The sequence below is a fragment of the Mesoplodon densirostris genome, chromosome 5 (genome assembly GCF_025265405.1).
Source record: "Mesoplodon densirostris isolate mMesDen1 chromosome 5, mMesDen1 primary haplotype, whole genome shotgun sequence".
Taxonomy (NCBI): Eukaryota; Metazoa; Chordata; class Mammalia; order Artiodactyla; family Ziphiidae; genus Mesoplodon; species Mesoplodon densirostris.
In genome coordinates, this window is record NC_082665.1 from 82844752 (window position 1) to 82869271 (window position 24520).

Below are 24520 nucleotides of genomic sequence, written 5' to 3' on the forward strand. Positions count from 1 at the left end.
TCGGCTTCCCACTAGCTATCTATTTTACATTTGGTAGTGTATATATGTCCATGCCACTCTCTCATTTCGTCCCAGCTTACCCTTCCCCCTCCCCATGTCCTCAAGTCCATTTTCTAAGTCTGCATCTTTAATCCTATTCTGCCCCTAGGTTCCTCAGAAACATTTTTTTGTTTGTTTGTTTTTAGATTCCATATATATGTATTTGTTTTTCTCTTTCTGACTTGCTTCACTCTGTATGACAGGTGCTAGGTCCATCCACCTCACTACAAATAACTCAATTTCGTTTCTTTTTATGGCTGAGTAATACTCCATCGTATATATGTGCCACATCTTCTTTATCCATTCATCTGTCGATGGACGCTTAGGTTGCTTCCATGTCCTGGCTATTGTAAATAGAGCTGCAATGAACATCGTGGTACATGACTCTTTTTGAATTATGGTTTTCTCTGGGTATATGCCCAGTAGTGGGATTGCTGGGTCATATGGTAGTTCTATTTTTAGTTTTTTAAGGAACCTCCGTACTGTTCTCCTTAGTGGCTGTATCAATTTACATTCCCACCAACAGTGCAAGAAGATTCCCTTTGCTCCACACCCTCTCCAGCATTTATCATTTGTAGATTTTTTGGTGATGGCCATTCTGACCAGTGTGAGATGATACCTCATTGTAGTTTTGATTTGCATCTCTCTAATAATTAGTGATGTTGAGCATCCTTTTATGTGTTTGTTGGTAATCTGCATATCTTCTTCAGAGAAATGTCTGTTTAGGTCTTCTGCCCATTTTTGGATTGGGTTGTTTGGTTTTTTGATATTGAGCTGTGTGAGCTGCTTGTAAATTTTGGAGATTAATCCTTTGTCAGTTGCTTCATTTGCAAATATTTTCTCCCATTCTGAGGGTTGTCTTTTGGTCTTATTTATGGTTTCCTTTGCTGTGCAAAAGCTTTTAAGTTTCATTAGGTCCCATTTGTTTATTTTTGTTTTTATTTCCATTTCTCTAGGAGGTGGGTCAAAAAGGATCTTGCTGTGATTTATGTCATAGAGTGTTCTGCCTATGTTTTCCTCTAAGAGTTTTATAGTGTCTGGCCTTACATTTAGGTCTTTAATCCATTTTGAGTTTATTTTTGTGTATGGTGTTAGGAAGACCATGACTATTAATACCATAGTCAAGCTGATGAAAACTAAAGATAAAGCGAAATCTTGAAAGTATTCAGAGAAAAAATGGACACATTACATACAAAAGAACGATGACATGAAATACTGCTGGCTTCTCATAAGAAACAATGAAGATCAGAAGACAGTGGAACAAAATTCTTACCATGGTGAAAGAAAAAGAAAATCAACCCAGAATTTTATACCCAGCAAAAATATCCCTCAAGAAAACAGAAGTAAGTAGAACACTTATTTTTGTAAGTAGAACACTTATTTTTGCTGGGTATAAAATTTTGGGTTGATTTTTTTTTCTTTCACCATGTTTAGAATTTTGTTCCACTGTCTTCTGATCTTCATTGTTTCTTACGAGAAGCCAGCAGTAATTCATGTCATCGTTCTTTTGTATGTAATGTGTCCATTTTTTCTCTGAATACTTTCAAGATTTCGCTTTATCTTTAGTTTTCATCAGCTTGACTATGGTATTACTAATCATTGTCTTCATATTTATTTTGGAGTTAACTAAGCTTGTAGAATCTGTACATTTTTTGTTCACTAAATTTGGGGAAATTTTGGCCACCACTTAAAAAAAATTGATTTCTATCTCATTATTTTCTCTACTTATGAGTTTAAATAAACATGTTAGACACTTGAATGTTGTCACACAGATATTATAGGATCTGTTTTTCTTTAACATCTTTTTATCCTCTTAGTTCTTCAGATGGGAAAAGTTTGATTTATCTGTTTTCAAGTACACAGATTTTTTTCCCCTCTGTTGATAACAATCTGCTTCAGATCTCTTTTAGCATAATGGTAATTTCAGATATTGTATTTTTCAGTTACAGAATTTTTTTTTTACTTCTAGTTTGTCTTCTAAAATTTCTTAACATTATATTCATTACAAACATAGTTATACTTACTACTTTAAATCCTTGCCTGATAACTCCAACATCTGGCTCTACTCGGGGTTGTTCAGTATTGACTATCTTTTCTCACATTTTTCATGTTTCATTGTATACCTAGTAATTTTGTATTTTATCATGGACATGGTGAATGTCATATTTTGAGTACTCTGGATTCTGTTATATTCCTCTGAAGAATATTGATTTTTTGGTTTACTTTTTTTTTTAAAGCATAGAATTAACTTAGTTGAATTAAAATTACAACAATTCAGTCTCTTTGGGGCAGTTGAAATTTTAGTTCAGTTCTTTCATCCTTAGCTATTTGGAGTTTGCCCTTCATATGTATGATGTAGGGTTCAGCCAGAGATTTGAATAGAGTTTACAACTACAATTTTTGGCTCTTTTAACGGACTCTTTTCCAGGATTCCCCTTTCATTTTCATTTTGCGATGGTTGCCTTGAGTCTTTGTTCTGGGTTTTCAGGCTATAAATTTGAAAGTTTTCTGTTAGAGCTTTAGCTTTCCTGCATGGCACAGACTTAGGCTTGTCCTCAGAAAAGAAACTGATAAAATGGGAAACTTTCTTACTGCTGTTTGTTTTTTCCAAGTCTTGGCATTGCTCATCATTTTTGGTTCATAATCTAATTGCTTGAAATTACATTAAATAAATCAGCATATTTATATGCTGAGATTTTGTTCCTTTTTAAGGTCAGTGCCTTCTTTTGGTCACTATTCAGTGACTTCAGTTAGTTATTTTTTTATAGTTTCTATAGGATCATCAATCTGGTAGAGGCTTTCTTGTCAATACTGTAAGGCAGGATCTAAAAATCTTTACTTTGTAAAAGCACATAATATATCCTAATACTGTCCTTCATTTTATGCAAAGAATAGCTGGATTATAGTAGAGTAGAGGAATAGTTTTATTCTAACAATTAGAAATAGGAAATTAGGTAGAATCAATATAGAAAGTAGAGATTGTAGGGATAGGGAAGACCCTAATCCTTGCAGATTAGAATATACACTTACATTTGTTATATTATCTTGAAGAGATTTGAGTAATGAAGATTTGACTTGAACTTTAAGACTTTTTTGACTAAGCAAACACTAAACCTTATATTCCTGTAAAGTTGACACATATGTTTCCCTCATGTCATTTAAAAGAGTATTATTCATAAAGAATCATCTTTAGATGCTTGCTTCAAACAGTTATTTAACTGAATCCTTAACTAAAACTAAATCCTTTTCTTTCAGACAATTTTTAAGGATATTTTTATTTCATAATACAAAATATACACTAAATGTATATAATGAAATCTACTTACTGTAGGTCCCGATCAAGACCACGTCCACGTTCCCATAGTCGAAGCAGTGAAAGGTCCAGTCACAGAAGAACACGTAGTCGGTCTCGGGATAGAGAACGACGTAAAGGCAGAGATAAGGAGAAAAGAGAAAAGGAAAAGGATAAAGGCAAGGACAAGGAGTTACACAGCATCAAACGTGGGTAAGTTGAAGCAGATCTAAAGCAGTGATGACTCTCTGATTCCATAGCAATATTCAAACTAAATTTTCATCTTCTGAGGTTTTTCTAAGATGGAAAAAAGAGGAGAATATAGTAGAGAATAAAGAAAGGATAAATCAGAATAGTTATCTCAGAGTTTTACTGTGCTTCCTTTCTATTCCTGTTTTCATTTAATATTTACAAAACAAATCTTAGAAACAAATAGCACTGTCAAAACTTAGTATGTCAGTAAAGGAAAATTTACATAATTTGTTAGGAAAGTTCCATGTTCTTTATCATGAATACAATATTTAAAATTTGAAGACTGCTTACAATTAAAGATATCTGTTAGCTTATTGTAAAGCTGTTAGGGGAAAAGGATAAAGATGGGACGAAGGGAGGGAACCATGTGATTTACTGTTGGCTAGACCTCTTTCAATGTAGAATGAGGACTTGGTCAATGTTAAGGTATATGTATGTGTTAGATGAGTGTATGTGCATATGGGACCCAGAATTTATTTTTTCTGGAATTGATATCATTGAAACAGTTATTCTGGTTTTGTCTGTTTGGAGGTTGAAGTCCACTCAAAACAGTTTATTTACTTAGAAGATGTTAAAGTGAAATAAAATCTTGTTTAGTCGCTTAAATCTGTGGTCCCCAACCTTTTTGTCACCAGGGACCAGTTTCGTTGAAGACAGTTTTTCCATGGACGGAGGTGTGGTGGTGAGGCTGGGGGGATGGTTCAGGTGGTAATGCGAGCCATGGGGAGCGATGGAGAGTGGCAGCTGAAGCTTCGCTGGCTTGCCCACCACTCACCTCCTGCCCTGCAACCTGGTTCCTAACAGGCTGCAGACCGGTATCAGTGGTTGGGGTGGTGGTTGGGGACCCCTGGCTTAAATTACAGCTTCTTGTTTGTTTTATTCCAAACCGACATTGGGATCTTTTATTCTATGAAGTGTTTAGAACATCTTAGAATTTATCCTCTTTTGTTAGTCTTTCAACACCTTATATATGTTCTCTCTAATACTTCAATACAGAAGTGTTTATCTTTAGCGTATCACTTTTCAGTATTAAATTGAAGAGCTTACCAAGATTTTGGATATGGTTCCTTGAGATCTTGATTCTATGAAGAATTAAGTTTATTAAAGGTTATGGGGCTCTTCTCATCCCTCTCTTTTTCACAGTTGTCTGTGTTTTTATTTTTTAATCCAGATTTACAGTGATATTATATAAAACTGCGTGGATTGTTGGCTTTTACGTATTCTTTGAAATGATAAATTTGTGGTGGATTTTGGGAGAGTGTAACATTATTGTGTGACTTTCTTTCCCTGATCACCCCATAGCCATTAATGTACATTGAGCAGTTGTGGTCCTGAAAAATTCTGAGTTCTGTCTTTTTCTAGTTTTAAGGACTGTTGAATGTTATAAGAGAGGAGATAGAGTTGGATATCTGGCTTTAAAGTTAGGGAGCCTGACTTAGCCAGAGTTGGTAGAATGGAGTGAGGATCAGAGAGGATATGGGGGAAATCTGTTGATAAAAGGAGGAAGTCAGGAGGATGACAGTTGAAGAGAGGATGTAGAGTAGGTTTCTAAGACTGGAAAATATGGACTAAGAGGTTGAATAAATTACGTCAGTCAAGGAAATGCCATGCTCCTTGTTCTTTTTTTCCTCCTCCTTTTGGTTTACATTTTAGATATTACATGACTATGTGAAATGACTATGATTTTTACTGGTCATTAAATCTTTGCTTTCTACTTCACCAAGTTTTACTTTTTAGAATAATATTTACACGGCTGTGTGAAGTTGATATTACATAAAGCATTATTTGGGGTATTTTAAAGGTAAGAAAAGTGAGAGCATGAATCAAAAGGGAGGTTGGGTGGCTTCAGGAAAGGGTTCCATATGGTGACATTAATTTTGAAGGTAGGCACCAGCTTTACAGGTTAGATTCTGCCATCACTCAGAGCTGATTTTGTTCAAGGGACTGATTCCTGGATGACAGGTTCACAAGATAATAATGTTGTATTTGTCATTATTTCTTAAATCTCAACAAAGGCAATGAACAAGGTCAAAACAAGAGGTGTCAGTTGAAGGGCCATGAGTACTGATGCTAAAAGCTGTGAGTAGCCTGATTTAGTCATCTTCATGGTTTTAGTGGACCATAGTACAGGGTGGTGTTATGTCAATGTGCCCTCCCTTCTGATTAGTGCTAAGGCCACAGGAATTCATACCTTTTAGTACGATTTGAAATCAGGATTGGGGTGGGGGTTGATGTATACATTTAATATGGTAGTATCTATATATGACAGATACACCCCGTTTTGCTCCAGAAATAACTTATATATATATTTTTTACAGCTTACATGTTTATTTCCTAAACCTGATCTTTAAGCCATTCAGGGCAGAGCATGGGTCTTATACTCTTTTGTATTACTCAGTGTACCTAATGTACATGGTAGTTTTTCATAAATATTTATTGAGTATTGATCAGATATGCTCATTCATTCATTTGTTCACTTGTTCAGTCAACAATACTTGAATGCCTTCTATTTGTCAAGTATATGTTAGGTAATGGGGACATAACGGCAGGCTAGTTTTACTTGGAGATTTCATGCAGGTGGCAAAATAAGCATATATAGAAGGGAAGATATATAAGTAATTACAGTAAAATCAGATGAATGTTTCAGTAGGAAACTGTTATGTGTTAGGGTACTTTTGGCTATAAGTAACAAAACCTAACTAAACTAGCTTAAACCAAGAGCAGCAAATGTTTTGTGAAGAGCTAGGTAGTAAATAAATTAGGCTTTCTTGGCCATATGCCTCTGTTGCCAACTACTGAACTCTGCCCTTTTAGCATGAAAGCAGCCATAGATAATACTAAATGAGTGGCATGGCTGTATTCCAGTAAAGTTTTATACTTTATTTACAGAAATAGGCAGCTGGCTATATTTGCCCATGGGTTGTAGTTTGTCAACATATGGCTTAAACAATTAAGTACATTTATTGCTAATATAAGAAAAAGTTCGGAGGTAAGCAGACCTGCGCCCTTTTTATCGTTCCAACAGGCCAGTCTCAGCACATTGGGTTTCATCCTCAGTTTTGACACATTTTGGTTGCAAGATATTTTCATGAACTTTAAGCTGGTTGAGCTAGATTAGTCAGCATGTTACGGACGGGCTCTCAGAAGAAGCGATGTTTATACACTGAAGGAAGGAAGAGATGGGAAAGAAGCGTGCATGCAAAATGAACTCTATGTGGAAATACTTGGAGGAAAGCAAGGTGGGTATGGCATATTTGAGAAACTGAAGTCTCATGGGGATTAGTTTAGAGAAGAAGAGGAATAATGATGAGAGGTGATTATTGGAGTATATGTTATGCTAAGGAGAGTTAATTCTAAAGGCAGTGAGAAGCCAGTGAAGTCTCAAGTAGAGTAATTTTATGATCAGGTCTACATAAGGTATGAACAAAATGCTTTACTTACAGTGGACATAATAATAAGCATCTAACATTTAAATATATTTTCTAGGTATCAGAAATTTTGCTAAGCATTATGTATTATCTTATTTAATTTTCATAATCTAGTGACATAGGTGCTTTTATTTTCCCATTTATACAAATGAACACTTGTGATCATAGGGCTTGTAAATAAATGGCAGAGTTAGGTTTCTAATTCAGGTTCACTGACAACAGCATCTTGACTCTTAATAACACACTATGTTTATTTCTGTAGTAATCCATGATTATTGATGATGATATATAGTGTTTGAGATCAAGTGATATGCTATTGCTTAAACTTTCCTAGAAAATAGCTAGGGAAAACAGAAAGAATTTTCTGTGCCTTGTTTTCTCTGATTGGGTCAGAAATCTGTCATTAGTAAAAGAATGATTCCTTCTTTTCTTCCTTTCTCTTCCTTACTTTCCCACGTCAGCAATTAATCTGTTTATTTAGAATTACTTTTAATTATATTTAATAAAATGACAAAAAATTTCTAGACCTTAATTAAATGTATTTCTGTGATGGTTTTATTGGCTCTTTTGAAATTTTTTTTTTTAAGAACACGTGTAGGTGGAGAGAAAAGAAAAAAGATTCACAAATGATTGAATTTGGACTTAGACGTATTAGTTCATTGTGATTGTGTGACTCAATGACAAATATTTTAGCTTGTGCTAAATAACCTAGATGCTTCCTCGCATAAGAGAAAATAAAAACTCATGTGATTCTGTTTCTTTATGTATAACAATCTTTGTTTTTATCAAACCAGTTTGAAAATATCAATATTTATAAATATTGATAGAACATAAAGCATACATTTATAAAATATAAAGCAAGGAGAGTAAGTACAATAATGGTAAGGGAATATTTTATAAATTGGGAAATATAAAAGCAGGAGAGAAAGAAATGCTCAAGCAGGAATTTATGAGCCTAATAATAAGGAAGAGCTTTTTTTAATTAGCCTTTTGAGAAAAAAGATATAAAATTAGGCAATTCTGAAAAACGTTTTAAAATAACAGCTAATTAAGTACAAGTTCTGGAAATTCCTGGAACATTTGAATGATTATAATTAGGATTTGTCTATAATGTCATAAGCTGATCTATTTATTTTATAATTTTGCTGAATAAGGGAGGCCTAATATAAACTAGAAGGGTATCAGGAGTTTGTAGGGATTAAAAGGTGCCTTTCCTTACAGCACTGAGTGAAAGATTAATATAAGAAAGACACCGACCAAACCTTGTCTTAGATTTTATCAAAAAGGTTTAATGACTTTAATTTTTAATGTTTTACATTTATAAAATTTGGTTTCTAAGAATATTTAATTTTAAAAATATTGATACAGATTTTGTTTGTTTTTATTAGTTTCCCCCCAAATTTTTAGAACAAATATTTAGCGTATCATTAGATAATTATATTTCTTTTCTGAGGATATGTCTTTGCAATATGAAAACAAATTTTATTAACACTAGAGTTATTAAATTGAAATTGGACATTAACAACATCATTTTAAGCAAGCTTTTATTGAGAGTCAAAAATCAGAAATATGAAACTTGCCATGGCATCTCATAATTACAACTTGGTTTGATGATTGTGAACATTGTACACCCCATTTGAGTCTTCTGTGGATTAGTATCTTACTGAGCCTTCTTTAGAAACATTTTAATCAAATTCCAAAAAGTATAGTCATCCACTATAAAACATTTTATGGACTTCCTTGAAAAATTAGTTGTGAGTAAATGTCAGTGCCACCAGTGACATTCTACTATTGATTTTAAATCATAGTGCCATCCTTAAGAGTAGAATTTGGATGGATTTGATTTAACTTTATTATTATTTTTTAATATCTATTTATTTATTTTTATTTATTTATTTTATTTTTCGCTGCATTGGGTCTTCACTGTGGCGTGTGGGTTGTGGTGTGCGGGATCTTTTTGTTATGGCGTGCAGGTTCTTCCTTGTGGCGCGTGGGCTTCTCTCTAGTTGTGGCACGCGGGCTTCTCTCTAGTTGTGGCATGCGGGTTTTCTGTCTCTAGTTGTGGCACACAGGCTCCAGAGCACATGGGCTCTGTAGTTTGTGGCACGTGGACTCTCTAGTTGAGGCACACAGGCTCAGTAGTTGTGACGTGCAGGCTTAGTTGCCCTGCGGCATGTGGGATCTTAGTTCCCTGACCAGGGATTGAACCCCTGTCCCCTGCATTGGAAGGTAGATTCTTTATCACTGGACCACCAGGGAAGTCCCTGACTTAACTTTATTTTCAATCATGATTTAAACCACCAGCCAGGAAAGTTTGGTTTAAAGCCGTTATTGCCTAGTAAAATGCTTTCTTAATTTGAGTAACTTTAGGATTCATCCGGAAACTAATTAAGTATTCCGTAGCCTATTCTCCCCTATGATGTGCTACTGTGAAAGGTTGTCACTTTTATTATATTCTTATTAGCTTTTCAGTAGGTGGATGTTGTCCTCAGAAATGTGCCCATCAAGACTTCTGGAATATTTTGCCCAAACCCTTGCGTCGTTTATACTTACCTTCCTCATTTCCTTTATATAACTTTCTGAAGCTTTGTACTTTTAGAGAGAGGTTAAGAATTTCCCTCTGGATACAAATTTTGACAACTGAAGCAGTGCTTTTTGGTAGGTAATTGGAGGGAATGCATTTAAACAGAATTTAAAATTTTTTTGGCCACATCACATGGCATGTGGAATTTCCCCAACCAGGGATTGAACCCATGCCCCCTGCATTGGAAGCGTGGAGTCTTAACCACTGGACCGCCAGGGAAATCTTAAATAGAATTTCTTAAATGTGACTCTCACTAAATCATTTGTCTTAAGTCTTTTTGAAAATATGTATAGAAGCCACTGGGATAGCAGTGAACTTGGGCTTCAGTTATAGCCCATGCTATTATGGGCTATGGTTATAGCCCATTTTTCCTACCTAGTGCTTGGCAGAAGGTGTTGGAAGTGGTTTGGGAATGCTGGACTCTGAGTTTGACAGCAGTTCCATACTCTTAGAGGCTGTCATATTTTTCTTTACCTCTTATTTCTTTATGCAACAGGAAATCATTTATGCTAATTTACCCCTATTTGCATATAGGTTATAGAATTCTGTGGTGCAGAGCATGCTTAGAACTCCTTTTAAGTGTCTGTTTGGATCAAAGCAGGGCTGTGTGATAGCTGTTGTCTGACACCAAGCTGTGTGGTGTTGTTTTCATTAAACATTTATTACACTTCGAATGTGACAGCAGGCAACTTTGTGCCAGGATAACATGTTTTCATGCAAAATTTATTGAAAAAGACGAGACTCTGTAAAGAGATCTTGTTGCCTTTCACCAGTGGCGAAGGGTAAATGTTTGGTTCGAAGGAAATATACCTTTAACACATGTCATTGTAACATGCGAAAGAAGCTTCGTACTGTCAATTTTGTTAAGCAGGTAAACAAAACCATCTTTAAAGTGTGTGCACTGTATTTTTTTTTTCCTTTTTAAATTAAAGGTTTTACAATTTCCTTGTGAATTGAATGAATACCATAACAGTGGCTTCTTATGTTGTTGGGTATTTTATATTACAGTGAAATTTACCACCCAGTTTCCATTATATGGGTTTGGGTATTTGTCACTAGCTATTAGTTTTGTTTAACAGAAACAATCTGTTATTTTTCAAAAAGGTGAGGTCAAGAAAGGGAATCCATCATAACAAAAAGAATAATCAACAAAAGCAGGAGACAAGGGTTTCATAAGTTCTCCCCCAGGTCACCACCTTTCTCTTATTCATTATATTAGTACTTGTAATTATCCCAGACTTTGCCCAATGGAATTTGACTTGAATTATGCCTGATACAGCATTAAATGGCATGAATTGTAGGTTCATTCTTTCTTTTTTGTGGTCGCCTGACTGTAAAAAGACTTGGAATGAGAGAAGGTACTTTTATTTTCCTTTTTCATTCCACAAGAAGCTGATGAATTATGGTTGTATGAAGAATTAGTAAGAGTGAAAGTAGCCACAAGCTGGACTTTTTAGTAAGTTTTATCACATGGACTATCAAAAATTTGGTGAGACCCCATACAAGAGGTATTACAAAAATTATGTTGGCATTACCATTCAAGATTAAAAGGAGAGAAGTAGTGAGTTGTATGTGGTGGAAGGAACTTTGTCTTTGGAACCATGCAGAATCCACACAAATCCTCAAATTCTGACTTATTTTGCTTTGGAGCTATTAAAGGATAATTTTTTAAAAAGGTAAAATCATGACTCATAAACATGTACATAAACCCATGCCAAAGCTGTTAGCTCATTAATTAATGAGGGAACCCAGTAAGATGTTACATGGAGCTCAAGGAGAATCCAAAGAACAGACACATACAAAGGCCACCAGGAATACTGGACACAAACTTGCTTAATTGATTCAAAATTGTCTTCTTCCACGTGGGAAGGGAAATCAGTTATAACTCCACTGGAAAAATTCTTTTTCATATCTATGGAAAATAAACTTTTACATTGCTATCAATTATTGATAATTTGTGGAATTTAGAAATATGTCAGACGAGGAAAAGCAAAAAAGTGGAGATAACTTGGAAATGCACCCTAGACAAAACATCCAATCATCTTATTTGGTCATCTCATATCATTTAAAATTTTTTCCTGACAAGGGCAGGAAAGCCCTTCTTGTTAAGCCTTAAATTTCTTCTGTAAAATTAGGATAATGATAGTTGAAAAGCTGTAAAGATTAGAAGCAGTGTGTGTAAGAGGCTAGTACTAGGATTTCAATAAATGGTAGTTATTTTATTTTTTAATAATAACATAAATTTAATTATTGATTCCCATGATTACCAGTTTCTCAGCTATCATTCTTTTTTCTTACTTTGGTATCTTTTAAAAGAAATATTCCCTCAGCCTTAAAAACTCTTTCTTCCCTACCTCTCCTGACAGTTCTGTTGAAGTTTTGGGCTCATTTTAGAGGTCATATCCTTATGAAGTATTTCCTGCCCCTCATGAGTGTGCTAAACAGCTCTGCAGTTAGCACTCATAGTATCTACACCTAATCTGAACAGAGAGCTTTGTAATAAAAGAGAGCTTTGTATAAAATTTCATAATTGCCAGATTACACATATTCAACATCTTGTCTATTGTATTCAAAATTGTATTTATATTTTCTTGGATCATAACAAGTACTGAAATATTTGTAGAATGTATAAATAAGTAATGGTTTTAGAAGTTGTTTCTAGGTAACTAAATGCAGCTTTTAAGCATTTAAAAATGGTAAAATTGAATTTTGGGTATTAGGAAAATAACCACCTTTTTTCCTACAACTCCATGCCTGGTATAACTGTGCATGTGCACACACATAAACATATCACTTCCATCAAAGTCCCTAAGCTACAGTTTTTTTTTTAACATCTTTATTGCAGTATAATTGCTTTACAGTGGTGTGTTAATTTCTGCTTTATAACAAAGTGAATCAGTTATACATATGCATATATCCCCATACCTCTTCCCTCTTGCGTCTCCCTCCCTCCCACCCTCCCTATCCCACCCCTCTAGGTGGTCACAAAGCACCTAGCTGATCTCCCTGTGCTATGTAGCTGCTTCCGACTAGCTGTCTATTTTACATTTGGTAATGTATATATGTCCATGCCACTCTCTCGCTTTGTCACAGCTTACCCTTCCCCCTCCCCATATCCTCAAGTCCATTCTCTAGTAGGTCTGTGTCCTTATTCCTGTCTTACCCCTAGGTTCTTCATGACTTTTTTTTTTTTGCTTAAATTCCATATATATGTGTTAGCGTATGGTATTTGTCTTTCTCTTTCTGACTTCACTCTGTATGACAGACTCTAGGTCCATCCACCTCATTACAAATAGCTCAATTTCGTTTCTTTCTATGGCTGAGTAATATTCCATTGTAGATATGTGCCACATCTTCTTTATCCATTCATAGGTTGATTGACACTTAACTTGCTTCCATGTCCTGGCTATTGTAAATAGAGCTGCAATGAACATTGTGGTACATGACTCTTTTTGAATTATGGTTTTCTCAGGGTATATGCCCAGTAGTGGGATTGCTGGGTCATATGGTAGTTCTATTTTTAGTTTTTTAAGGAACCTCCATACTGTTCTCCACAGTGGCTGTATCAATTTACATTCCCACCAACAGTGCAAGAGGGTTCCCTTTTCTCCACACCCTCTCCAGCATTTATTGTTTGTAAATTTTTTGATGATGGCCATTCTGACTGGCATGAAGTGATACCTCATTGTAGTTTTGATTTGCATTTCTCTAATGATTAATGATGTTGAGCATTCTTTCATGTGTTTGTTGGCAATCTGTATATCTTCTTTGGAGAAATGTGTATTTAGGTCTTCTGACCATTTTTGGATTGGGTTTTTTTTTTTTTTTGATATTGAGCTGCATGAGCTGCTTATAAATTTTGGAGATTAATCTGTTGTCAGTTGCTTCATTTGCAAATATTTTCTCCCATTCTGAGGGTTGTCTTTTCATCTTATTTATGGTTTCCTTTGTTGTGCAAAAGCTTTTAAGTTTCATTAGGTCCTATTTGTTTATTTTTGTTTTTATTTCCCTTTCTCTAGGAGGTGGGTCAAAAAGGATCTTGCTGTGATTTATGTCATACAGTGTTCTGCCTATGTTTCCTCTAAGAGTTTTATAGTGTCTGGCCTTACATTTAGGTCTTTAATCCATTTTGAGTTTATTTTTGTGTATGGTGTTAGGGAGTGTTCTAATTTCATTCTTTTAAATGTACCTGTCCAGTTTCCCCAGCACCACTTACTGAAGAGGCTGTCTTTTCTCCACTGTATATTCTTGCCTCCTTTATCAAAGATAAGGTGACCATATGTGCGTCGGTTTATCTCTGGGCTTTCTATCCTGTTCCATTGATCTATATTTCTGTTTTTGTGGCAGTACCTTACTGTCTTGATTACTGTAGCTTTGTAGTATAGTCTGAAGTCCAGGAGCTTGATTCCTCCAGCTCTGTTTTTCTTTCTCAAGATTGCGTTGGCTATTCAGGGCCTTTTGTGTTGCCATACAAATTGTGAAATTTTTTGTTCTATTTCTGTGAAAAATGCCATTGGTAGTTTGATAGGGATTGCATTGTATCTGTACATTGTTTTGGGTAGTATAATCATTTTCACAATGTTGATTCTTCCAATCCAAGAACATGGTATATCTCTCCATCTGTTGGTATCATCTTTAATTTCTTTCATCAGTGTCTTATAATTTTCTGCATACAGGCTTTTTGTCTCTTTAGGTAGGTTTATTCCTAGATATTTTATTGTTTTTGTTGCAGTGGTAAATGGGAGTGTTTTCTTAATTTCACTTTCATATTTTTCATCATTAGTGTGTACGAATGCAAGAGATTTCTGTGCATTAATTTTGTATACTACTACTTTACCAAATTCTTTGATTACCGCTAGTAGTGTTCTGGTAGCATCTTTAAGATATTCTGTGTATAGTATCATGTCATCTGCAAACAGTGACAGTTTTACTTCTTCTTTTCTGATTTGGATTCCTTTTATTTCTTTTTCTTCTTTGATGTCTGTGGCTAAAACTTCCAAAACTATGTTGAATAATAGTGGTGAGAGTGGGCAACCTTGTCTTGTTCCTGATCTTAGTGGAAATGTTTTCAGTTTTTCACCTTTGAGGACGATGTTAGGTGTGTGTTTGTCATATATGGCCTTTATTATGTTGAGGTAAGTTCCCTCTATGCCTACTTTCTGCAGGGTTTTTATCATAAATGGATGTTGAATTTTTTCAGAAGCTTTTTCTGCATCTATTGAGATCATCATATGGTTTTTCTCCTTCAGTTGGTTAATATGGTGTATCACATTGATTGATTTGCGTACGTTGAAAAATCCTTGCATTCCTTGGATAAACCCCACTTGATCATGTTGTATGATCCTTTTAATGTGCTCTTGGATTCTGTTTGCTAGTATTTTGTTGAGGATTTTTGCGCCTATGTTTATCAGTGATACTGGCCTGTAGTTTTCTTTGTTTGTGACATATTTGTCTGGTTTTGGTATCAGGGTGATGGTGGCCGCATAGAATGAATTTGGGAGTGCTTCTTCCTCTATAATTTTTTGGAAGAGTTTGAGATGGATGGGTGTTAGCTCTTCTCTAAATGTTTGATAGAATTCACCTGTGAAGCCATCTGGTCCTGGACTTTTGTTAGTTGGAAGATTTTTAATCACAATTTCAATTTCATTACTTGTGATTGGTCTGTTCATATTTTCTATTTCTTCCTGGTTCAGGCATGGAAGGTTATATTTTTCTAAGAATGTGTCCATTTCTTCCAGGTTGTCTATTTTATTGGCAGAGAGTTGCTTGTAGTAGTGTCTTAGGATACTTTGTATTTCTGCGGTGTCTGTTGTAACTTCTCCTTTTTCATTTCTAATTTTATTGATTTGAGTCCTCTCCCTCTTTTTCTTGATGAGTCTGGCTAATGGTTTATCAATTTTGTTTATCTTCTCAAAGAACCAGCTTTTAGTTTTATTGATCTTTGCTATCGTTTCCTTCATTTCTTTTTCATTTATCTCTGATCTGATCTTTATGATTTCTTTCCTTCTGCTAACTTTGGGGATTTTTTGTTCTTCTTTCTCTAATTGCTTTAGGTGCAAAGTTAGGTTGTTTATTTGAGATGTTTCCTGTTTCTTAAGGTAGGATTGTATTGCTATAAACTTCCCTGTTAGACCTGCTTTTGCTGCATCCCATAGGTTTTGGGTCGTCGTGTCTCCATTGCCATTTGTTTCTAGGTATATTTTGATTTCCTCTTTGATTTCTTCAGTGATCACTTCGTTATTAAGTAGTGTATTGTTAGCCTCGATGTGTTTGTATTTTTTACAAATCTTTTCCTCTAATTGATATCTAGTCTCATAGCATTGTGGTCGGAAAAGATACTTGATACGATTTTAATTTTCTTAAATTTACCAAGGCTTGATTTGTGACCCAAGATATGATCTATTCTGGAGAATGTTCCATGAGCACTTGAGAAGAATGGGTATTCTGTTGTTTTTGGATGGGATGTCCTATAAATATCAATTAAGTCCATCTTGTTTAATGTATCATTTAAAGCTTGTGTTTCTTTATTTATTTTCATGTTGGATGTTCTGTCCATTGGTGAAAGTGGGGTGTTAAAGTTCCCTACTATTATTGTGTTACTGTCGATTTCCCTTTTATGGCTGTTTGTATTTGCCTTACGTGTTGAGGTGCTCCTATGTTGGGTGCATAAATATTTACAATTGTTATATCTTCTTCTTGGATCGAACCCTTGATCAGTATGTAGTGTCCTTCTGTGTCTCTTTTAATAGTCTTTATTTCAAAGTCTATTTTGTCTGATATGAGAATTGATACTGCAGCTTTCTTTCGATTTCCATTTGCATGGAATATCTTTTTTCATCCCCTCACTTTCAGTTTGTATGTGTCCCTAGGTCTGAAGTGGGTCTCCTGTAGACAGCAAATATATGGGTCTAGTTTTTGTATCCATGCAGCCATCTGTGTCTTTTGGTGGGAGCAGTTAATCCATTTACATTTAAGGTAATTATCAATATGTATGTTCCTATTTCCATTTTCTTAATTGTTTTGGGTTTGTTATTGTAGGTCTTTTCCTTCTCCTGTGTTTCTTGCCTAGAGAAGTTCCTTTAGCATTTGTTGTAAAGCTGGTTTGGTGGTGCTGAACTCTCTCAGCTTTTGCTTGTCTGTAAGGGTTTTAATTTCTCCATCAAATCTGAATGAGATCCTTGCTGGGTAGAGTAATCTTGGTTGTAGGTTTTTCTCCTTCATCACTTTAAATATGTCCTGCCACTCTCTTCTGGCTTGCAGAGTTTCTGCTGAAAGATCAGCTGTTACCCTTAGGGGGATTCCCTTGTGTGTTATTTGTTGTTTTTCCCTTACTGCTTTTAATGTTTTCTTTGTATTTAATTTTTGATTGTTTGATTAATATGTGTCTTGTCATGTTTCTTCTTGGATTTATCCTGTATGGGACTCTCTGTGCTTCTTGGACTTGATTAACTATTTCCTTTCCTACGTTAGGGAAGTTTTCAACTATAATCTCTTCAAATATTTTCTCAGTTCCTTTCTTTTTCTCTTCTTCTCCTGGCACCCCTGTATTTCAATTGTTGGTGCGTTTAATGTTGTTCCAGTGGTCTCTGAGACTTTCCCCAGTCCTTTTCATTTTATTTTCTTTATTCTGCTCTGCAGTAGTTATTTCCACTATTTTATCTTCCAGGTCACTTATTCCTTCTTCTGCCTCAGTTATTCTGCTATTGATCCCTTCTAGAGTATATTTAATTTAATTTATTGTGTTGTTCATCATTGCTTGTTTCCTCTTTAGTTCTTCTAGGTCCTTGTTAAATGTTTCTTGCGTTTTCTCCATTTCCAAGATTTTGGATTATCTTTACTATCGTTATTCTGAATTCTTTTTCAGGTAGACTGCCTATTTCCTCTTCATTTGTTAGGTCTGGTGGGTTTTTACCTTGCTCCTTCATCTGCTGTGTGTTTTTCTGTCGTCTCATTGTGCTTATCTTACTGTGTTTGGGGTCTCCTTTTTGCAGGCTGCAGGTTCATAGTTCCCGTTGTTTTTGGTGTCTTTCCCCAGTGGCTAATGTTGTTTCAGTGGGTTGTGTAGGCTTCCTGTTGAAGGGGACTAGTCCCCGTGTTCTGGTGGATGAGGTTGGATCTTGTCTTTCTGGTGGTCAGGTCCATGTCTAGTGGTGTGTTTTGGGGTGTCTGTGGCCTTATGATTTTAGGCAGCCTCTCTGCTAATGGATGGGGCTGTGTTCCTGTCTTGCTAGTTGTTTGGCATAGAGTGTCCAGCACTGTAGCTTGCTGGTCGTTGATTGAAGCTGGGTCTTGGTGTTGAGATGGAGATCTCTGGGAGATTTTCGCCGTTTGATATTACGTCGAGCTGGGAGGTCTCTTGTGGGTCACTGTCCTAAAGTTGGCTCTCCCACCTCAGAAGCACAGCACTGACTCCTGGCTGGAGCACCAAGAGCCTTTCACCCACACAGCTCAGAATATAAGGGAGAAAAAATGGAAAGAAAGAGGAAAAAATTAAGTAAGATAAAATAAAGTTATTAAAATAAAAAATAATTATTAAGAAAAAAATTTTTAAGTAAAAAAAAAAGAACGAAGGAGAAAAAAACAGGTGAATAGAACTCTAGGACAAATGGTGAAAGCAAAGGTATATGGACAATATCATACACAGAAGCATACACATACACACTTAAAAAAGAGGAAAAGGGGAAAAAATAATATATCCTGCTCCCAAACTCCACCTCCTCAATTTGGGATGATTCGTTTTCTATTCAGGTATTCCACGGATGCAGAGTACATCAAATTGATTGTGGAGATTTAATCCGCTGCTCCTGAGGCTGCTTGGAGAGATTTCCCTTTCTCTTCTTTGTTCGCACAGCTCCCGGAGTTCAGCTTTGGATTTGGCCTCACCTCTGCATGTAGGTCGCCTGAGGGTGTGTGTCCTTCGCTCAGACAGGACGGGGTTAAAGGAGCAGCTGATTTGGGGGTCTGGCTCACTCAGGCTGGGGGGAGGGAGGGGTACGGATGCGGGGCGAGCCTGCGGCAGCTGAGGCCATCATGACACTGCACCAGCCTGAGGCGCGCCCTGCGTTCTCCCGGGGAAGTTGTCCTTGGATCACGGGACCATGGCAGTGGCAGGCTGCAGAGGCTCCCAGGAGGGGAGGTGTGGATAGTGACCTGTGCTTGCACCCAGTCTTTTTGGTGGCTGCAGCAGCAGCCTTAGCATCTCATGCCCATCTCTGGGGTCCTCGCTGATAGCCACGGCTCACACCTGTCTCTGGAGCTCCTTTAAGCAGCGCTCTTAATCCCTTCTCCTCGTGCACCAGGAAACAAAGAGGGAAGAAAAAGTCTCTTGCCTCTTCGGCAGGTCCAGACTTTTTCCTGGACTCCCTCCTGGCTAGCCGTGGTGCACTAGCCCAGTTAAGGCTGTGTTCATGTTGCCAACCCTAGTCCTCTCCCTGCAATCCGACCGAAGCCCGAGCCTCAGTTCTCAGCCCCCACTCGTCCCGGTGGCTGAGCAGACAAGCCTCTCAGGCTGGTGATTGCTGGTCGGCACCGATCCTCTGAGCGGGAATCTCTCCGCTTTGCCCTCCGCACCCTGTTGCTGCGCTCTCCTCTGTGGCTCTGAAGCTTCCCGCCTCCGCCACCCGCAGTCTCCGCCCGCCAAGGGGCTTCTAGTGTGTGGAAACCTTTCCTCCTTCACGGCTCCCTCCCACTGGTGCGGGTCCCGTCCCTATTCTTTTGTCTCTGTTTTTTCTTTTTTCTTTTGCCCTACCCATGTACGTGGGGAGTTTCTTGCCTTTTGGGAGGTCTGAGGTCTTCTGCCAGCATTCAGTAGCTGTTCTGTAGGAGCAGTTCCACGTGTAGATGTATTTCTGATGTATTTGTGGGGAGGAAGGTTATGTCCGCGTCCTGCTCTTCCGCCATCTTCTCAAATCCCCCTCTGCAACTCTTACCCACTTTAAAATTTGATTTGTTTTTTCTTACTAGTGTGTTTTGAGAGGCCTTTATATATTCTGCAAACAAGTCCTTTGTAGACTGTGATTTGAAAGTGTGATGTTGAGCATCTTTTCATGTGTTTAATGCTCGTTTATACTTATTCTTTTGTGAGGTATCTGTTCAGATCTTTTTCTCACTTGTAAATTTTTTTTTATTATTAAATTGTGAGATATTCTTATATATTTTGAATACAAGTCCTTCGTCTAGTATATGTGTTGTGAATATTTTTTCCTAGTCTGTGGCTTGTATTTTCATTTTCTTGAAATGAGCAGAAAGTGTTCATTTCGATGAAGTCCAATTTATGGTCTGTGTCTTTAATTTATCATGCTTTTGTGGCATATCTAAGCAATCTTGGCTAACCTGAGGTCATGAAGATTTTCCCCTTTTTTTCCAAAAGTTTTGTAGTTTTACATTTTACATTTACGGCTATAATCTATTTTGAGGGTTTTGTGTTCTTGTTTTTGTTTTGTTTTTTTGTATAAGGTGTGATGTTTATGTTGAGTTTTTTTTTTTTTTGGCTTATGGATGTTTAAATATTCAGTTGTTCCAACACAATATGCTGGAAAGACTGTACTATTTTTTATTGAATTGCCTTTGCACTTTTGTCAAGAATCAGTGGTCATGTTTGTTTGGGTCTGTTTCTGAGGTCTGTGTTCTGTTTCAGTCATCTATTTATTTATCGCTTTGCCAGTACTACACTGTCTTGTTTATTGTAGATTTATAGTAAGTCATTAAAATCAGTTCCTGTGGTTTCTTCAATTTTATTTTATTTTTTAAAATTGTTTTAGTTCTAGTTCCTTTGTTTTGTAAGTTTGTCTATAAAATAATTTTGATTGGAACTATATTAATTTTATAAATCAGTTTGGGGAAAACTGTCATGAACATGGTTTGGTTTATTTTATTACCCTTTTTTAGTTTTTAGCATACAGATTCTGTACTTGTTTTGTTTGAGTTATACCTAAGTATTTCACTCTGGAGTGAGTTATTTTAAATGGTACTGTTTTTAAAATTTCAATTTCTAATTGTTCCTTTCTAATATATAGAAATGTGGCATATATATAAAAATATGTATAATTGAACTATAATTTGTGTATATGTGTGTGCACATATACACTGACTTTATATTCTGTAACGTTGCTAAATGTACTTATTAGTTCTACGAGGTTTTCTTGTATTCCTTAGGATGCTTTACATAAACAGTTGTGTTGTCATAGGGACAGTTTTATTTCTTCCTTTCCAATTTGTATACTTTTTATTTGTTTTTCTTGCCTTATTGCACTGACTAGTTCTGTTTTCAATAGGAATGATGAGCAAGAACATTTGAAGGGGGAAACATTTACTTTTTCATGATGAAGAAAGGTTTTAACTACATTTTTGTTGATGTACTCTATCATGTTGAGGAAATTTCCTTCTATCCTTACTTTGCTAAGAGTGTGTATCTTGTAATGGATGCTGAATTTTGTAAGATGCCTTTTCAGTGTCATTTGACACAATCATGTGGTTTTCATTCTTTAGATTCTTAATATGATAGATTACACTGATTTACTTTTGAATCTTGAACCAGCTTTGCATTCCTGATATAAATCTCATTTGGTTGTGGTGGAATCAATTTACTGATATTCTGTAGAGGATTTTTATTTCTGTGTTCATAAGAGATTTTTTTTCTTTTTGTCTGTTTTTATTATTCAGCTAATACTTGCCTCATATAATACAATGAAAAATATTCCCTGTTATTCTGGAAGAGATTATAGAATTGATATTTCTTTTTTAGGTAGATGTTAGGTAAAATTCTCCAGTAAAGCCACCTGAGTCTGGAGCTTTCTTTGTTGGAAAGTTTAATTATGAATTCTATTTCTTTAATAGTTATTATTTTTTTAGTAATTATTCCAGTGATCATGTTGGATGAATTTTGGGAATTTTTGGCTATCAAGGAATTGGTTTATTTCATCTAAGTTGTTGAATTTATATGCGTAGAGTTACTTTTAGCATTCCCTTAATATCCTTTTAATGTTTGTATTACCTGAAGTGATAAGTCCTTTTTCGTATCCCAATTTTCTTTGTAAATATTGCTAGGATTTTCTTTTGAGATTTTTGATTTTTTTGTATTGGTTTTCTTTGTTTGGTTTCATTTATTTCTATTCTTTATTATTTCTTTCTTCTCTTTCTTTGAATTATTTTGCACTTGTTTATATAGTTTCTTCAGGTGAGCTTAGGTTATTGATTTGAGAACTTCCTTCTAATTTCAGCTTTTAATCATATAAATTTCTTCTAAACACTACTTTTGCTGCATCTCACAAATTCTCCTGTGTTGTATTTTGATGGCTTCCCAGTTCTAAATATTTTCTAATTTCTTTTGTGACTTCTTTTTTTATTTTATTTTTTTATTGAAGTATAGTTGATTTGCAATGTTGTGTTAATTTCTGCTGTACAGTGAAGTGTTTCAGTTATACATATATATATATATGTATATATATATACATTCCTTTTTTAATATATTCTTTTCCATTATGGTTTAATCATAGGGAATTGAATATAGTTCTCTGTGCTATACAGTAGGACTTCGTTGTTTATCCATCTATATATAAGAGCTTACATCTTCTAACCCCAGCCTCCCACTCCCTCCCTCCCCTAACCCCCTCCCCCTTGGCAACCACCAGTCTGATCTCTATGTCAGTGATTCTGTTTCTGTTTCATAGATAGGTTCATTTGTGTCATATTTTAGATTCCACATATACATGATATAATAAGGTATTTGTCTTTCTTTTTATGACTTATTTCACTTAGTGTGATAATCTCTAGTTTGCATCCGTGTTGCTACAAATGGCATTATTTTGTTCTTTTTTATGACTGAGTAGTATTGCATTGTATATATGTACCATATCTTCTTTATCTATTCATCTGTCAATAGACATTTAGGTTGTTTCCATGTTTTGACTATTGTGAACAGTGCTGCTATGAACGTAGGGGCACATGTATCTTTTTGAATTATAGTTTTGTCTGGATATATGCCCAGGAATGGGATTGCTGGATCATATGTTAATTCTATTTTTAGTTTTCTGAGGAACTTCCACACTGTTTTCCATAGTGGCTCTACCAACTTACATTCCCACCAACAGTGTAGGAGGGATCCCTTTTCTCCACACCCTCTCCAGCATTTGTTATTTGTAGACTTTTTATTCATGGCCATTCTGATCAGGGTGAGGTGGTACCTTGTTGTAGTTCTGATTTGCATTTCTCACATAATGAGTCATGTTGAGCATCTTTTCATGTGCCTATTGACCATCTGTATATCTTCTTTGGAGAAATGTCTATTTAGGTCTGCCCATTTTTCAATTGGGTTGTTTGTTTTTTGTTGTTGAGTTGTATGAGCTGTTTCATATTTTGGAAAATAAGCCCTTGTCAGTCACATGGTTTGCAAATATTTTCTCTCATTCTGTGGGCTGTCTTTTTGTTTTGTTTATGGTTTCTTTTGTTGTGCAAAAGCTTGTAAGTTTGATTAGGTCCCATTTGTTTATTTTTATTTTTGTTTTTATTTCTGTTGCCTTGGGAGAATGACCTAAGAAAATGTTGGTACGATTTATGTCAGAGAATGTTTTGCCTATGTTGTCTTCCAGGAGTTTTATGGTGTTATGTCTTATGTTTAAGTTTTTAATCCATTTTGAGTTTATTTTTGTGTATGATGAGAGGATGTGTTCTAACTTTATTGATTTACATGCGCTATCCAACTTTCTGAACACCACCTGCTGAAGAGACTGTCTTTTTCCCATTGTATAATCTTGCCTGCTTTGTCAAAGATTAATTGACCGTAGGTGTGTGTGTTTATTTCTGTGCTCTGTGTTCTGTTCCATTGATCTGTATGTCTATTGTTGTGCCAATACCATACTGTTTTGATTACTGGAGCTTTGTAGTGTTGTCTGAATTCTGGGAGGATTATGTCTCCTGCTTTGTTCTTTTTCTTCAAGATTGCTTTGGCAATTCTGGGTCTTTTATAGTTCTGTTTGAATTTTAGGATTATTTGTTCTAGTTCTGTGAAAAATGTCGGGTAATTTGATAGGGATTACATTAAATCTGTAGATTGCTTTGGGTAGTATTGCCTATTTTTACAATATTGATTCTTCTAATCCAAGAGCATGGGATATCTTTCCATTTCTTTGAGTCATCTTCAGTTTCCTTTATTAATGTTTTAAAGTTCTCAACATGTAAGTCTTTCACCTCCTTGGTGAGGTTTATTCCTAAGTATTTTATTTTTTGGCATGCAGTTTTGAAAGGTTTTTTTTTTTTTACATTCCCTTTCTGATATTTTATTGTTGATGTAAAGAAATGCAACTGATTTCTGTGTGTTAATCTTGTATCCTGCTACCTTGCTGAATTTGTTTATCAGTTCTAGTAGTTTTTTTTGTTTGTTGTTTTGCGGTACGTGGACCTCTCACTGTTGTGGCCTCTCCCATTGTGGAGCACAGGCTCTGGACGCGCAGGCTCAGCGGCCATGGCTCACAGGCCCAGCCGCACCGCGGCACGTGGGATCTTCCTGGACTGGGGCATGAACCCGTGTCCCCTGCATCGGCAGGCAGACTCTCAACCACTGCGCCACCAGGGAAGCCCAGTTCTAGTAGTTTTTGTGTGGAGTCTTTAGGGTTTTCTATACATAGTATTATGTCATCTGCATCTAATGACAATTTTATCTCTTCCCTTCCAATTTGGATACCTTTTATTTCTTTTTCTTGTCTGATTGCTATGGATAGGACTTCCAATACTATATTGACTAGAACAGGTGAGAGTGGGCATCCTTATCTTGTTCCAGATTTATCAGGAAGGCTTTCACCTTGACTATTGGCTGTGGGTTTGTCATAAATAGCTTTTATTATCTTGAGATATATTCTCTCTATACCCACTTTGGTAAGAGTTTTTATCAGTAATGGATGTTGAATTTTATCAAATACTTTTTCTGCATCT

General features: G+C 35.9%; 1 protein-coding gene across 3 annotated transcripts in view; it reads left to right on the forward strand.

The window, feature by feature from the left end:
* RSRC1 (arginine and serine rich coiled-coil 1) overlaps nt 1-24520 on the forward strand; it is a 449373-nt gene that overhangs the window by 112369 nt on the left and 312484 nt on the right. For 2 of the 3 annotated variants that reach the window (XM_060099068.1, XM_060099067.1), the window contains one exon: nt 3371-3544. The exons of the other annotated variant lie outside the window; for it this stretch is intronic. In XM_060099068.1, coding sequence (XP_059955051.1) covers nt 3371-3544 — 174 coding nt within the window. The remainder of the gene's footprint in view (nt 1-3370; nt 3545-24520) is intronic. 3 annotated transcript variants of the gene reach the window in all.